We start from the raw sequence: 17,017 nt of genomic DNA on the forward strand, positions 1-17,017 counted from the left end.
ATGCTTGGAGGTTACATCGTCATTAACAGAAATGGTGTTCTTTAGCATGTTAATTTGACAGATACGGGTTTGACGTTTCCCTTACATTAGTTGTGTGAGCAGAATCAACAGAAAACTCATTTCTGAAAATTCACAAGTGAGACACAGCTCACGAGTGAAGAAGAGGATGACAGTTGATTTTTTTGCTCCACCACATACATGGTGTTTAGAAAGAAAAAAAAAAAATTATTGGCATATTGCATATTATGGCATATTGGCATATTATAGAGAAATAACAAGGATAATAGGAGATCGTTGAGAATCAACCTTCTGCCGCTGTGTTGAATGAGCGAGTGAGCTGCGTTAGCGCATAGACCTCTATAAATAGCCTAGGTGGGCGTGGCCTGGGTCGTCCCGAAAAAGTGTTTAAATAAGCTTTTACAATTGTGTATAAAATAAGGAAAGTTAACGATCTGCTGTAGAGGATTTTTTTTGTGAGTCAATCCGGTCCAGAAGTGAATTTAAATGAAGAGATAAATGATGTTTACAGTGTGTGTTCCATCCTTGCAGGCTGTTTGAATGGGTGACGTCATCGTCTGGCCGTTATGGAGTAGCGTCTTTTGAAAGTGCATCCTGCGTCTATAGACCCATTCAAATAAATACAAAGTTTGCACAAGCACATATGTTATGTTCATTGTGTGTTTCACTCTTGGGACTCTAATTTTGAAAATTACCAGACTAAGCAAGGGAGCAGGCATTTTGTTTTTAGTTTGCTCAGCTCTCTCAAGCTTTAAGCTCCATGTGACTGCCGCTCCAGTTTTCTTTAATGTTCATGTCTTCGAAAGCATTGTCAGTAAGTAATTATTGTAAAATTTGTAAATTGAGAATATTTTCTTTATTACCTATGCTATATTGGTAATAATTATTTGTTATTTTATACACCAATTGCTCAACTGGTAACTCTGCTCTGTCAGCCTTTATATTGTGTATATATTTTGTATTCTTTGTACTAAAAACAATTTATTTGTGTATTGTTTTTGATAGTTTCACTCTCCTTTGAAGCATATTGGAGTAAACATCAGGAGTTTTGAAAAACTACACCCTGGCTCCAGTCTTTATTTGAAGGGAGTTTGGCTTGCTGCTAAATTGTGTTCACACATATGGAAACACACAAGGAGAGCAGTACAGTGAAATGACAAACTCAGCTGGCTGAACATCTTGGCAGAAGCGTACAGTAGCAAATAGTGAGCATCATGGCTGAAAGGTATCCAAAAGACACCACGTTGGGAAAGATACAAAGTAAAAGTAACAGAGCATCTGACACATCCTCTAAAAGTTCCATAAGAACTTCAAGATCCTCAAGATCTTCAGTTGGTGTTGCTGCAGCGCGTGCTAGAGCTAAGGCAGAAGCAGCACGTGCACGAGTTACCTTTTCAGAGAGAGAAATTGCAATTAAAGTGGACTCAGCCAGACTACAAGCTAATTTGGAAGCCCTACATCTGGAAAAAGAGGCTGCAGCTGCTAGTGCAGAAGCGGATATATTAGAAGCAGCAGCAGAGTTTGAGGATGAGGAGCCATATGAAAGGAAAAGTCACTCTTCATCAGCACAAATCACAAAAAAACGTGTTTGTGATTATGTCAGGGATCAAGCTACATATCTCAGTGAGCAGGCCGACTTAACCGCTGATCAGTCTCATGATTGCAAATCTGAACCAGACCAAGTAATGGATCAGAACCAGTTTACCTCTCAAACTGAACCAAATATAGTGCATGTGAATGATGACCAGTATGTCGTACTTGATGCATGTTCTACATCTCCATCTCTAAGAGTGCCAAAACTGCAACAAGTAAAACTCCCAAGAAACATGAAAAAAAAGTCAATAGAAATACCAGTCAGCAATAAATGGCAGCAACAGGCTAAGTACAGTGGTGTATCCAGATCTTTGCCACAACACTCAGAAACTTCAAGCATGATGGACCTAGTGAAATATCTTGCACGTCGTGAGCTGGTGAGCAGTGGTTTAACACGCTTTGATGATCACCCTGAAAGTTACAGAGCCTGGAGGTCCTCTTTTATCAACACAATCAAAGACTTGGGTCTTACGGCCAGTGAGGAGCTAGACTTGTTGTCAAAGTGGCTTGGTAAAGAATCTTCAGAATACGTAAGACGTCTCAGGGCAGTTCACATAGGAAACCCAGACACAGCCTTGAAAATGGTCTGGAACAGACTTGATGAATGCTACAGCTCACCTGAAGTAATCGAAAGTGCGTTGTTTAAGAAGTTAGACAGTTTTCCCAGGATTTCAGGTAAAGACAACCTCAAATTAAGAGAGCTAGGAGATCTTTTAATGGAGCTTCTCTCAGCCAAAGACGACGGCTATCTACCAGGTTTAGCCTACTTAGACACTGCTCGCGGCATCAGGCCCATCGTTGAAAAACTGCCATATACCTTACAAGAGAAATGGATTTCTCAAGGCTCAAAGTTCAAAGAAGAATTTGGTGTCACTTACCCTCCTTTCTCGTTCTTTACTCAGTTCATTTGCAATCATGCTAAAACACGTAATGATCCCAGCTTTGCCTTTTCTAGTAGTTGCCGCCCACAGTATGAAGGGCTCACTGTAAACCGCTCTAACTTCAAGACGCCAGTGTTGGTGCACAAAACTGAAATCTCTCATAGTGCATTTCAAGACAAAATGCCTTCTAAAGATGATCCAGCCAAATACTGTCCTATACACAACAAACCTCACCCTTTGAGGAAATGTCGGGGCTTCAGATTGAAAACCATCGATGAGCGAAAAGCATACCTAAAAGACCAAGGGATCTGCTTTAGGTGCTGCTCTTCATCATCACACTTTGCTCGCGATTGCAAAGTCATTCTAAAATGTGATGAGTGCAACAGTGACAGTCACAACTCAGCTCTGCATCCTGGTCCACCCTCATGGACACCTAAAATCGGAAGGCCTCCATTACAGCATGGTGGGGAGGATGCAGGAGAAAATCCAACAACACAAGAAGTGAGCTCCCTTTGCACTGAAGTTTGTCATGGTCTTTCCACAAAATCTTGTTCCAAAATATGTCTCGTCAAGGTGTTTCCTGTGGGGCATCCTGAGAATGCAGTAAAGATGTATGCTATACTCGACGATCAGAGCAACAGATCTCTGGCCAGGTCAAGATTTTTTGACATATTCAACATCAATAGTAAAGCAACTCCTTACAGCCTAAAGACATGTGCTGGGTTGATTGAGTGCTTAGGAAGGAAAGCAAATGGCTATCAGATTGAAGCGGCAAATGGTGGAATCAGTCTTGCGCTTCCAACACTAATTGAATGTGATGAAATACCCAACAACCGTGATGAAATTCCAACACCTGAAGCTGCTCTCCATCAACTTCACCTCAAGCATATTGCATCTGAAATATACCAGCTCTGGATTCTGAAGCCCACATCCTCCTGTTACTTGGACGAGACATACTCAGAGTTCATAAAGTGAGGAAACAAATTAATGGCCCAAATAACACACCCTTTGGCCAAAAACTTGACTTAGGATGGGTTCTGGTCGGTGAAGTATGCCTAGGAGATGTGCACAAGCCCAGTGTTTCCAGTTTCAAGACAAACATCTTAGAAGAACATCTTCCTTAAATGGAAGACCCTCATTGTTTATTCCTTGTACAAGTTACGTACACATTAAAGAAAAGATCACCAGTAACTTAACAGCTCTGCATACAGCCCATGACTTCGAAGCCCACTGTAACATGAACGAAGACAATCTCGGCCAGACTCTATTTAAGAGATCAGAGAATGACAATAAGCCTGCACTCTCCGTCGAGGATGAAGTCTTTCTAAAGATTATGGAGAAAGATGTTTTCCAGGATAATTCCAACAGTTGGGTGGCACCTCTTCCTTTTAGGTCTCCACGGCCAGTTCTTTGGAACAACAGAGATCAAGCTTTGAGCCGCCTCTCTTCCTTACGACGTACCCTAGAACGGAAGCCAGATATGAAAGAACAGTTTGTAACTTTCATGCAAAAACTATTCAACAGTGATCATGCAGAACTTGCAGCTCCACTACCAAAGGGAAATGAATGCTGGTACTTACCACTATTCGGAGTCTATCATCCCAAAAAACCAGATCAGATCAGGGTAGTATTTGACTCCAGCGCACAGCCTGAAGGTATCTCTCTCAATAATGTGCTCCTCACTGGACCAGACCTTAATAACAGCCTCATTGGCGTCCTGATGCGCTTCAGGAAAGAATGTGTAGCAGTGATGGCAGACATACAACAAATGTTTCACTGTTTTGTTGTGAGAGAAGATCACAGAGATTACCTACGCTTCCTATGGTACCGTGATAACGACCTTAACAAGGACATTGTTGAATACAAGATGAAAGTCCATGTGTTTGGCAACAGCCCTTCCCCGGCGGTAGCGATTTACTGTTTAAGACGAGCAGCAGAGAACGGTGCTCCGCGATACGGTCCAGACACCCGGTACTTTGTGGAACGTGGATTCTATGTGGATGATGCACTAATCTCCTTGCCAACTGAAGAGGAAGCAATAGACCTACTAAAGAGAACACAAGCATCCCTCTCCAAATCAAACCTGCGGCTGCACAAGATTGTATCCAACAGTCTACAAGTACTCAAAGCATTCCCAACTGAAGATCACGCGAAAGATATCAAAGACCTCGATCTCAGTGGAACAACTATGCCTACACAACGCAGCCTTGGTCTGAATTGGGAGACTGCGACTGATACATTTACATTTACAGTATCAGTCAACGACAAACCATTCACACGCCGTGGTGTCCTTTCCATAATTAATAGTCTCTTTGATCCTCTCGGTCTTGTGGCTCCTGTCACTATACAGGGGAGGTTTCTACTTCGAGAGCTATCCATTGAAGGAACAGACTGGGATGAATCACTGCCACAAGAGAAACATGGTGAGTGGGAATCATGGAGACATTCATTGAAAGACTTGCAACACCTTCACATTCCTCGTCCTTACACACCCAACTCTCATTCAAAGGCAATTCACAAAGAAATCTGTGTTTTCTCTGATGCATCAACAAAGGCCATAGGGGCTGTAGCATATCTCAGGGCAGTAGATGGAGATGGACAGATCAGCATTGGCTTCATCTTAGGAAAAGCAAAACTGACGCCAAAAAACCAGCCTACCATACCCCGATTAGAGCTTTGTGCTGCAGTCTTAGCAGTGGAGGTAGCAGAACTCATTGTTCAAGAGATTGACTTCAAACCGGATGCTATTACCTTCTACAGTGATAGCAAAATTGTACTCGGCTATATCTATAACGAAACTAAACGTTTCTATGTCTATGTCCACAACAGGGTGCAGAGAATCAGACAATTTTCAGAACCAAAGCAATGGCGATACATACCCACAGAGCACAATCCTGCTGACATTGCTTCCAGGTCCATCCATGCATCTCAGCTCGTGAAGTCGAACTGGTTTACAGGTCCAGCATTCCTGCATAAGCCACATGAAGATGATTTCAATATGACAGACAACTTTGCGCTTGTGGATCCAGATTCAGATACAGAAATCAGGCCAATTGTGACAGCTTGCACCACAGGAATGAAGGATAAACAACTCACCTCTGACAGGTTTCAGAGGTTCTCCTCTTGGAAATCCTTACAAAGAGCCATTGCATCGCTCATCCATGTAGTTTGCTCTTCTAGATCCACCAGTGAATCCAACACATGCAGTGGTTGGCACCTTTGTTCACAAGCACACACTGTAAGTGGGTTGTTAAAAGCCAAGAATGTGATAATCAGCTCTGTGCAAAAGGAATCATTCAACAAGGACATCGAAACACTCTCTAAGGGAGGACACCTGAGCAGCAAAGTTCCACTCTCAAAACTGAATCCTTTCTTAGATGAGGACGGTCTACTCCGAGTCGGAGGCAGATTAAAACTGGCAGATTTAAACTACCCAGAGAAAAACCCAGTCATCTTGCCCGGTAAGCATCACGTTTCTGCGTTATTTATAAGGCACTACCATGAACGTGTGGAGCACCAAGGCCGCATATTCACAGAAGGGGCCATTCGTGCTGCTGGATTATGGCTTATTGGAGGAAAGAGATGCATAAGCAGTATTCTTCATGGATGTGTAACCTGTCGTAAACTTCGTGGTAAACTTGAAATGCAGAAAATGTCAGACTTGCCACCAGGGGCGTCGCTAGGCCCTTTTTAGGGGGGCTTCAGCCCCCCTAAACTTATGCCCAGCCCCCCTAAAAATTATTTGATTAATTAATTAGTGATCGCTTCAGTCCCCTTTAAAATCTCATTTGAGACGGTGGCAAGCTGCATCAAGTTCCGGCTCCTCCCCTGATCTCAGTCTGCATGGATTCAGCGCGTTTTTCAATCCACAGGGGCGCCGAGCAGAGAGAACATCAGAGAGTACAAGGTGTGTGTGTGTGTGTGTGCGTGTGTGCGTGTGGTGTGTGTGTGTGTGTGTGTGTGTGTGTGCGTGCGTGTGCGTGTGTGTGTGCGTGTGCGCGTGTGCGTGCGTGTGGTGTGTGTGTTCTCGCATCCAATACCAGTACGTCTTCGCTGCGTTCACCTTCAGCCTTTATCACAGTGTGACAGTTGTTTTTTCTTCCAACAAAAATGAAGCGATTAACACCCATGAAAACATACTTTAGAAAACGATCACGATTTTTTTTTAATTTACTTTTTGAAATTGAAAACATATTATTGTGTATTTCGGCATTACATTATGCAGCCATGCAAAATAAATTATTAATGACACACATCATTGTCTGAAAGCACTAAATGGCACAGAGAGAGAAACATCATGTGGAGTTATTTTGTTTTCTATTATTAAACATAATTTTGTATTAAGTAATAATTAATCATTAGTGTATCATGATACATATATTAGAGTAAGAGTAGGCTAAAGGGATCTGTGATTTTTTTTTTTTTTAAGTAATTGATTTATAGAAGTGGCAAATTGATAATGATGTTATTTTTAATAAATATAAATAAATATAGAACAGATTAAACATATTGCCAATAGACAATTACATTAATACATGTTTTGTCTATATTCTTAATGAATATTAGCTGGTTAGTTAAATGATTTGAAATGAAATAAATGTTCAGGGGCTGACTTGATGTATAACCAACCATATTGTTGATTATAAAGGCTAAAAAGCTAAAAATTAATAATAATAATAATAATAATAAAAATAAAATATAATAATTTATATTTCATTGTAGATTGATATACAACATTTTTTTTGTCGTGCAGGAGTAGGTCTGCAAATGAGCAACAGTCAGGTGAGAATAGAACAGACAGCCTCACACACACACACACACACACACACAATACCACTGTGTTCCCAAGATTCATTGCAGTCATTGAACCCTTATGTTGTTTTAATTTTCTGCCAATTTCCACGTACATTTCATAAGAAAAAGCAGTGGTATCATCAAAGGATAAACATGAATGTCCTAATACTGAATCAGGAAGTCTTTATTGTAAAAAAAATAAAAAATAAAAAAAATCTACATTCCCAATTCACTGGACTGGTCACATCTAAAAAACTATATTAGTTTTTTTTTACAGTGTTATATATGGCTCAGTCAGTACTCCTACTCCCATATATGAAATACAGGGAATACAATGGAATAGTGGATTGCAATAAGGTTAGTATTATACAACCCTACCCTAATAGTAAAATAATATTTTTTAATCATACCCTTATTGGGGGCTGAGCCCCCCTAAAATCAAAATCTTAGAATCGCCCCTGCTTGCCACCAGAACGACTAAGTGTGTCACCACCCTTTACTTACACTGGCTTAGATGTCTTTGGGCCTTGGACAGTGGTAGCTCGCCGAACAAGAGGAGGTCAAGCTCTCAGTAAACGCTGGGCGGTGCTTTTCACCTGCATGAGCACCCATGCAGTTCACATTGAAGTCATTATGTCTATGGACTCTTCGAGTTGTATCAATGCACTTCGCAGATTTTTCGCGATCCGTGGCCCTGCAAAACAACTGCACTCAGACTGTGGAACCAACTTTGTTGGTGCTTGCAATGAGCTTGAATTCCACAAAGTTATAAAAGAAACAAAGGTGCAAAGATACATCAATAACGAGGGATGCACATGGGTTTTCAACCCACCACACTCCTCCCATATGGGGGGCGCATGGGAGCGAATGATTGGTCTGGCTCGTAGAATTCTTGACTCAATGCTGATGCGGGAAGGACATTCTAACCTCTCAGATGAAGTGCTTTGTACACTTATGGCGGAAGTGACAGCAATTATTAACAGTAGACCTCTCGACTAGACCTGTTTCTTTGGATGCAGACTCACCCTTGATTCTTACCCCTGCAATGCTCTTAACACAAAAACCAGTTTCTTCACCTCCAGCAGGAGACTTCTCTGAAAAGGATATCTACAAACGCCAATGGCGGCAAGTACAGAGCCTAGCCAACCAATTTTGGTTTCGCTGGAAACAGGAATATCTGCAAACGCTGCAAGTTCGTCACAAATGGCAGGACCCTTACCCAAACATCGAGACAATCAAGTAGCCCGAAATGAATGGCCTATGGCACTCGTCACAAGTGTTTTCCCTGGTCAAGATGGAAAGGTTCGAAAGGTTGAACTTAAAGTGACTAAAGAAGGGTCCAGCAAAACCTTCTTGAGGCCTATATCTGAAGTAATTCTCCTGCTAAGAAAATAGGAAAACTCCTTTAAACAGTTGGTATAGATGACATCTTCATAGATGTCAGGCGGGGAGTGTTATGTTCATTGTGTGTTTCACTCTTGGGACTCTAATTTTGAAAATTACCAGACTAAGCAAGGGAGCAGGCATTTTGTTTTTAGTTTGCTCAGCTCTCTCAAGCTTTAAGCTCCATGTGACTGCCGCTCCAGTTTTCTTTAATGTTCATGTCTTCGAAAGCATTGTCAGTAAGTAATTATTGTAAAATTTGTAAATTGAGAATATTTTCTTTATTACCTATGCTATATTGGTAATAATTATTTGTTATTTTATACACCAATTGCTCAACTGGTAACTCTGCTCTGTCAGCCTTTATATTGTGTATATATTTTGTATTCTTTGTACTAAAAACAATTTATTTGTGTATTGTTTTTGATAGTTTCACTCTCCTTTGAAGCATATTGGAGTAAACATCAGGAGTTTTGAAAAACTACACCCTGGCTCCAGTCTTTATTTGAAGGGAGTTTGGCTTGCTGCTAAATTGTGTTCACACATATGGAAACACACAAGGAGAGCAGTACAACATATATCATTCAAAAAATTCCAATAAAGTCTCCTGAGTATATACTTTTGTCCAATTGTGTATAGTTATATTTCTGTTGGGTATTGGGTGAATTTTAAAAGGTGTATATATTAATTATGTGATTTTATAATCATATATTATGTTGTTGTGATGTTTTTTTAAAAAGAAAAAACATTTTTTCACCCAAATATATTTTAAATATATATGTATAAAAAATTGCCCCTATGATTTTATAATCTTATAACATATGTTGTGTTGTATACATTATTTTACTGTATGGTTCAACATTGTGTGATGAAATTTATCAAACTTATTTATGGTTTTAATACAGAGAGAACATTTTTTTTTTTTTTTAATTGTTCTTAAAAAAAAAGGCGTTGTCCAGGTAAGTACCCTTACCAGTGTGTATAGGCATAGAGATCTGTTTTATTATTTTTATTATTATTATAATATTAATTTCATTTGATAATATATTAGAGACAGGGATAGGAAGTCTAAGGTGAGATCTTAATCTAATCCCAACCATTTTCCAAAGTTCAGAGAGGGAGGCTCGGGCTGAGGTTAGGATTTCTGTAAGTCCAGTCGACAGGTCCTGAGGGACCCAAAGACGGTTATGCACTGTCCATCCGTTCCACTGACCGCTTTGCAATGGTGTGGGATCAGGGGGGATCCCATCACAGACTCCTATTTGCTCTACATAATTTTTTCTCCTTTTGTCATTGCAGTTCCCAGGAACATCCGTGCACCCGGAAGGTCAAAAGGTTAACCTTTCTGGTATCGATGGCAGAATGAGCCCAGCAGTGGAGACATGGATGTGGTAATGTATAATACTTTATGATATTTATTTATTTATTTTATTTCCTCAAATGATTAATGAAATATATAAATAATATTTGTTTATTTATTTATTTTCTAGAGTGTCCAGAAGCGGGCAATTTTTTGTCGTCATTGTCATCAAAAGACCAGTCTCCACGGTGTGGTGGAGGAGGAGGACCCTCAGTGTGTCCCCTTGTCAGCAATGTGGGGGATGTTTGGACCTCTATGTGTTGTACACCCTTTTTGGGGCGCACAGAGACTTGTGAAGGTATTAGAGAAGGAGGGCCCTGGAATCGAGTAGGGGGAGCTACTGTAGCAGTTGGGGGTCTGGAGGCTGCTACTTGCGCATATGTGCGAGGGCCCGCTGGTCCCTGATTTCCTGGGCTTTGTGGATGTGGCACTGTTTCCTCCTCAAACAATTCAGCTGTGATAAGAGCTTCTGCTTGTTCTACAGTGTCTGCGTTCACTTTGCCACCATAATTTTTCTCTGCACAGGAAGAGGCCACCTCGAAGGCCCGAGGCCAATCTGCTCGATCGGTCTAATTTGGAGATTTTCTGTTGACCCTTCACTCCTGGGGTCATATCTGACATATCTGTATGAACTAAAATGGAAAACATTTACTCAATGAGATTTAAAATGTTATAACAGTTAATTTTTTTATGTTTTGGCATGAATTCATGAATTCTTTCAACAGTACTGTTCAACTTAGCTGAATGAGCCCATTAGTGGTCTTCCGCTGCCATCTAGTGGTTATAAATTGCATTTACTCAAGCAACACTGTGTTTTTAAACATAACTGTTATAGTTTTTTTTTGTTTTGTTTTTTGCCCAATCTCTCTTAAATTTTGCATGCTTATTTAGAATGAAATTATGCATTATTTTACACAGTTTTGATAATTTGTGGGCTTTCTGTTTGTATTAATAGGCCTTTGTGCAAAGCGGTCAGTGGAACGGATGGACAGTGCATAACCGTCTTTGGGTCCCTCAGGACCTGTCGACTGGACTTACAGAAATCCTAACCTCAGCCCGAGCCTCCCTCTCTGAACTTTGGAAAATGGTTGGGATTAGATAAAGATCTCACCTTAGACTTCCTATCCCTGTCTCTAATATATTATCAAATGAAATTAATATTATAATAATAATAAAAATAATAAAACAGATCTCTATGCCTATACACACTGGTAAGGGTACAATAAAAAGGTTATTGTACTGAACAAACTGTATTTTCTATCCCCTTAACCTACACCTCACACAAAACTACAAGCATTACATTACCAAAAAAAAAAAAAATCTCCTCCTGTATTATTTCTAATAAGCACAGTTTATGTCCTCACAGTGACACGAGTCCCCATTAATCTTTGTGTATTTGTTACGTGCTGGAGCTGACGCTTACGAAAGAGGATTGCACGGCCAAGCACTCATAAAACCATCTCAAGATCAAAGTCATTATAATTCAAGATTAAATTCATCAATGTTCACTCCTGTAATCACAGACACTGACATAATGAGAGATGTGAAAGAGATTTTCCGTGACATGTATGAAAATGCGCCTGTAGGAGAGAGGAAGATGAAGGGTATTTTCCGTGTGAATAGTTATGCAGATTATGTAAAGTTAAAGAAAACCAGTGGATCTACAGGATCTTTCACAAATGCCTACAGATCAGCTAAAGATATGTTTGGTTACAGTCTCTCTAAAGAGGAGGAAACCCAAATAAGATCATTAGTCACAGATGTTGCTAAGCAGACAGACAAAATGATTCAGTCATTTAACATTTCAAAGATGGGCTACAACATCAGCTACATTCAACAACTCACAGGTTACGTCAAGAGGAGAGTAACAGAACATCAGGAAGGACCTGTGAATTATGAGTTTGAGAAAACATTCTTCATGGATTTGGTTTATTCCATCTGTAAGAAGGCAAAAAAGATGATCACTGACCAACACAGACTGTTCAGGAAAGCAAAATTTGTTAAGAAGAAGAGAGAAGAATACTACAGTATTTTCCAGAAATACTGTCATGGAGCTGAATCAGCTGCCATTTTTGGTGGGATCATCTGTCAGAAACTGAAAGAGCCCATTGAGCAGAGTGTCTACAAGAAGACTGCCAGAGATCTGACTGATGAAATCAGATCAAACTGTGAATCACTGAATGGAAACAGATCAAATCTGGAGGAACGCATCCTGAAGACACTGGCAGAAGAGGAAGATTTCGACAAATACATGAACTACATTGATAGTCCCAAAGATCACTTCGAGAGTTTCATCGGAGATGAAGTCAGTCGGTGTCAATGTTTTACCCATGATGAAGGAGAACATTGAGCTCCTGCAGCAGAAGATCATGAAAGCAACACATGAATCTACTGAACATGTTCAAGTGAACAGAGGAGATGCTGGTTTGTGGTTGAAGAGTTTCACACAGAAGCTCTCAGATGTGCTGATCTTCTCTGAAAAAGACCTCAGTGGAGTGAAACATGATGATGTTGATGATTTCAACCTCCTAGAAGATGTGATAAGAAAAGAACTTCCTGCTTTAATGTCTGACATCAGCAGTAGATTTGACAATATGACTTTACTAGTAAATCTGGACCATAAGTTCAGATCAGATGAGTTTCTGATTGATTTCTTCTGTCAGTGTTGTTGGGTTCAGTGTCCGTTCTGTGGAGCCACCTGCACCAACAACATAGAAACCCATGATGGAGATCACAGTGTTCCTTTCCATAGAGTGAGGGGAATTAATGGCACACATTACCGTTCTCACATTACGTATCTCTGTGCTGATATTTGTACAAATTTAGTGGCAAGTGATCAGTATTTTTACACACCAGATGTAAGGTTTCCATATAGAAATTACAGAAGAGCAGGAGGAGTTTATGCAGACTGGAGCATCACCTCTGACCTCTCTGAACTGCCCTACTGGAAGTGGTTTGTGTGCAGATTCAAGAAAGATCTGAAAAAAATACTACAGTAAAAGATTTAAGGCAAGTGGTAAGATCCCAGATGAATGGAGAAAATACTCGAAAAAGGAAGCTATTAAGAGTTTGGATCAGTATATCTAATGGCGCAGATAAAGAGTAAGACTCTTACATCTCCTTTAAGATTCTCTTCATATCACAGTCAGAAATGAGTTTCTATTACATTCATCAGTGTGACTCTTCAGCTTATCTACACTTTCATCAAATACACTAGAAGAGGATTAAAACCTCAATAAGTTCAAAAGGGTTTCCTGTGTAACTGGCAAGAATGCAGTTACCAAAGGTGCACTTTGCTCTCGAGTGTCTTCAATAAATCTTTTTGACACCAAAAATGTGCCAAATAGGTCTTAAAATATCTTAAACATTTTGCAAATATGGAAGGTACATTCCAGAAACTTCTAATCACGTAGGTACAACCTATGTCTATTTTTTTCCCATGTGTAGCAGAACTTAAGACTTCATGCATTCTGTATAGACCTTACTTCCTTACCTTACTTATTTTTTACTTATATTTTATATTTTTATATTTTATATTTCATCATTTTGATACAGTATTATATTTAGATGGACTTAGTCATATTTTAAAATTAGTATTTAGATTCATGCATTTAAGTTTATTTGTTACTGAACCTTTTATTTTTACTTAATTCAGTTGTTTTTACATTATTTTATTTTATTCTTATCAGACTTAATTGTTCTTCTCAATTTACTTTAGTTTATTAAAATATGCTTTTTCCTTATATTCCAGCTTGCTTCTGTCATCATTATGTGTCTGCCTGTATCACATTGCATCAAGTTTTTATGCATTGCATATTCACACTTAACTTACTGTAGGATTATTCCTGAATGAACCCCACCAAACTAACATAACTCCACATCCCAAAGATCAAAGAGATCCAACTCCCACCACCGAACCATTTGTGAGCCATAAAGTTGAACCTGGGGACTAAAATTGTCGATCAAAGATGGCTCCTCCATGTCTGCTTAGTTACAAATATTTGATTTTAGTAACAGAGCAAAATATCAAAGAGACCATCTTTCATTTTGTTAACTTTAATCAAAAAGAGGGATCAGCAAACACAAGGTGTAAATTCCCACTGTTATCAGGAAACTCACACTTGCGACACATCTCGACGTGAAAAGTCACAGCAGGCCACCACGGGAATCACCTACAGGAAACATTCCCTCTGCCAGCTTTGCATTTTAAAAGACATTCCAAAGTTCCCCTGGCAGACAGTAAAGCCACTCTCTTTGTTCAAACAGAAAATACTGCCAAAGATATGAAGTTATCACCAGAAGTAGCCTTTAATATATCATATGTATTAGGCATATTTTATTTTGTGCATAGAACCTGTGTAATTCTTTCTTTGTATATTGATTACAGGTAAGTTCTTAGGAAAATCTACCTCAATTACAGAATATGTACTGTTTGGTATGGTTGTGATGGATGACTGCTTTCCAGTATTTTGGTGCAAAAATGATTTATGTGAGATGTACTTTTGTGTGAGACTTTTGAACTAGCTAAGTTAATTTCTCAAAGTTCTGACTAAAATCCTTAGAAGTTTGAGAACAAAGGACTGTAAGGACATTATGCTAATTAAGTACAAGAACAGGAGAATTGGGTGTAGGACCCACCCAAAACCATATCTGATTGGCTAAAACACTCGGAAAGGCGGAACCAACAAACTGTTCAAAACCCTTTTGCCTTTGTTTGTGCTTTTTCGCCTTGGCCTTCACTGAGTCGACGGACCGACCATTCGTCCTGCCTGCAAGCTAAACCGCTTCAAGAACCACATCGTGGAAATCCCGCACCGAACCCTCCCCGGGCACCGCAGCATAAATAAACAGAGGGGAGGAGCCTAGGCCCTAAATGCCTAGGAGCCTAAATGGTGTTTAGAAAGAAAATTAGAGATTTCTACTTACCTAACTCAGCCCGTGCCTCTCTCTCTGGGCCTCGCTGGTCTCCCTTTTCCAGAAAACCATACTGGATGTCTCCATCTGAAAAAAATCAAAAAAGATACATGTGGGTTAAGAGTCATCTAAATAGACTCTTAAACTTATAAGAGTGTAAGGGAAGATGAAAGAGTGCTTAAATTCAAAAAATGCACTTTTAAGTGCTTGAAGAAGACACAGAAAGCTGTCGAGATTTTAAACTATATACAAGTACACAAGCCTTTTATCGTGACGTTTCGACAACTTTCTGTGTCTTCTTCAGGCATGACTTGTGTAAAATAAATGTTTTTTTCTCTGAGCTCAATTTAATTTTTTTAATTTTCTTTCTAAACACCATGTATGTAAGTGAAAAAGAAATAAATGGGTCTGTGAAGATAGTAACACAAAAAAGTGTACACTAAAACAAAAAAAATTAAACTTCTAAGAGTGTAAGAAAAGATGAAAGAGTGCTTAAATTAAAAAAATGCACTTTTAAGTGCTTGATATATTCAAAGAAAAGGCTCTGAAAAATTTAAAAATTCAAAAATAATGATGAATGAGCCCATTAGTGGTCTTCCGCTGCCATCTAGTGGTTATAAATTGCATTTACTCAAACAACACTGTGTTTTTAAACATAACTGTTAAAGTGTTGTTGTTTTTTTTTTTTTTGCCCTATCTCTCTTAAATTTTGCATGCTTGTTTAGAATGAAATTATGCATTATTTTACACAGTTTTGATAATTTGTGGGATCTCTGTTTGTATTAATAGGCCTTTGTGCCTCTGGGGTGGTCTCGGCCAACCAGGATGTATGGATGACATTTAAATACATCCAAAAGACAGACACACACACACACTGAAAATAAATGATTAAACTAGTTTTTAAGAGTTTAGATGTCATTCAGGTTTCACTGTAATCACAATGTGGCAAAATTGTAAAAAATGATGTGTATGTATGAACAAAATGGAAAACATTGATTCAATGAGATGTAAAATGTTATAACACTTCTGCAAACAGAGGCTCAGAAACCCCAGGCTGGCGAAAAGAGGTCAACAAACCATCAGCTGACTTTCACTCATATTTATTTAAGAATGACTTCATATGCATGCTCCTGGGAGCATTTTAGGCAGAATTGGTCACTTTTGCATGAAAAGTTACATTGCCACTAGAAATATGCTATTCTCTCTCAGAAACGCTGTTCTGAGCTAGATATGCTTTAAAACAGCTAGTTTCATCATATGCTGTTTTATAACAAAGTTCGGGAGGAACAGTCGCAGTTCATTAACCTGATTAACACAAGTGGAGACCAATCAGTAATCAACTCATGACAAGGTATAAATAACAGCAGAACCTATCTCTGTTCATTGACAGTTTTCAGCATCCCGGTTCGCGCTGTCTGTCATCTTATCACAGACGAAATCTTCCTTCCAACAAGGAGATCCATACCGGTGATTTTTTCAGATATGCTACTTTGCTGACCATGATCATTAAACACGGCCGTTGAGCACCATCAAACGTCATCGCGACAGCTGCTCTTCGTGCCAAGCCACACGTTGTGGCCAATAGACCGTGCAAAGTTAAAGCTCGCCTCGCTTGACACCACAATTGATCCGATCAAGACCGGGCTCTCTTTGAGCGCTGGAATCGCAGCACCAGCAGGCATTCAACCAGCCCGCTCCTCAGTTCTTGCAGCAAGCCTCTTTCACTTCCCGCAGCGGCTCAGCCTTTCACCGCGGCTTTTTCCGGCCGAGGCGAAGTTTGAGGCCGCCTCCTGCGTCATAAATCAATACACTTTCAGATGAAGACGGTAAATACAGGTTTGCAGCCAGAAGTAGTGCGAGAGCCGCGTGGAGTTCCGATCACATATGTATGTGGAAATTCAGATCCAAATTGAGCCTCGGATGCGTTCAAATATTTAAACTTCTGCGACCAGGCCGCGTGCAAACGCCCGACCGGATGTGATCTTTCGGTGCGAGGTCAGAATTACCTATATTTTGTTAACCTTGACATTATTCTTCAATATCATTTATGTAAAATGGTGGTTCATAATAATTA

The 17,017-nt window shown here is 39.6% G+C and overlaps 1 protein-coding gene and 2 long non-coding RNA genes across 3 annotated transcripts; 2 read left to right on the top strand and 1 right to left on the bottom strand.

Annotated features, from left to right (window-relative positions):
- The first annotated feature begins 737 nt into the window (after positions 1–737).
- Positions 738–6,385, top strand: LOC127942761 (uncharacterized). The gene is made up of 2 exons (XM_052538711.1): positions 738–832; positions 1,024–6,385. Exon 2 carries the CDS (start codon positions 3,544–3,546, stop codon positions 6,184–6,186), a length of 2,643 nt encoding a protein of 880 aa, XP_052394671.1. The 5' UTR covers positions 738–832; positions 1,024–3,543; the 3' UTR covers positions 6,187–6,385.
- Positions 5,345–7,916, bottom strand: LOC127942784 (uncharacterized). Its single transcript, XR_008149424.1, has 3 exons — positions 7,791–7,916; positions 5,589–5,709; positions 5,345–5,460 (listed from the first exon to the last, which is right to left on the bottom strand). It is a non-coding gene; the product is annotated as an uncharacterized LOC127942784 (long non-coding RNA).
- Positions 6,478–9,153, top strand: LOC127942777 (uncharacterized). Its single transcript, XR_008149417.1, has 2 exons — positions 6,478–8,908; positions 9,100–9,153. It is a non-coding gene; the product is annotated as an uncharacterized LOC127942777 (long non-coding RNA).
- Positions 9,154–17,017: the final 7,864 nt, after the last annotated feature.

Source organism: Carassius gibelio, chromosome A22, assembly GCF_023724105.1.
Source record: "Carassius gibelio isolate Cgi1373 ecotype wild population from Czech Republic chromosome A22, carGib1.2-hapl.c, whole genome shotgun sequence".
NCBI lineage: Eukaryota > Metazoa > Chordata > Actinopteri > Cypriniformes > Cyprinidae > Carassius > Carassius gibelio.

Bases quoted from the DNA above. Each gene is read 5' to 3' on its own strand.
- LOC127942761 (XM_052538711.1), top strand. From the start codon at position 3,544: ATGCCTAGGAGATGTGCACAAGCCCAGTGTTTCCAGTTTCAAGACAAA.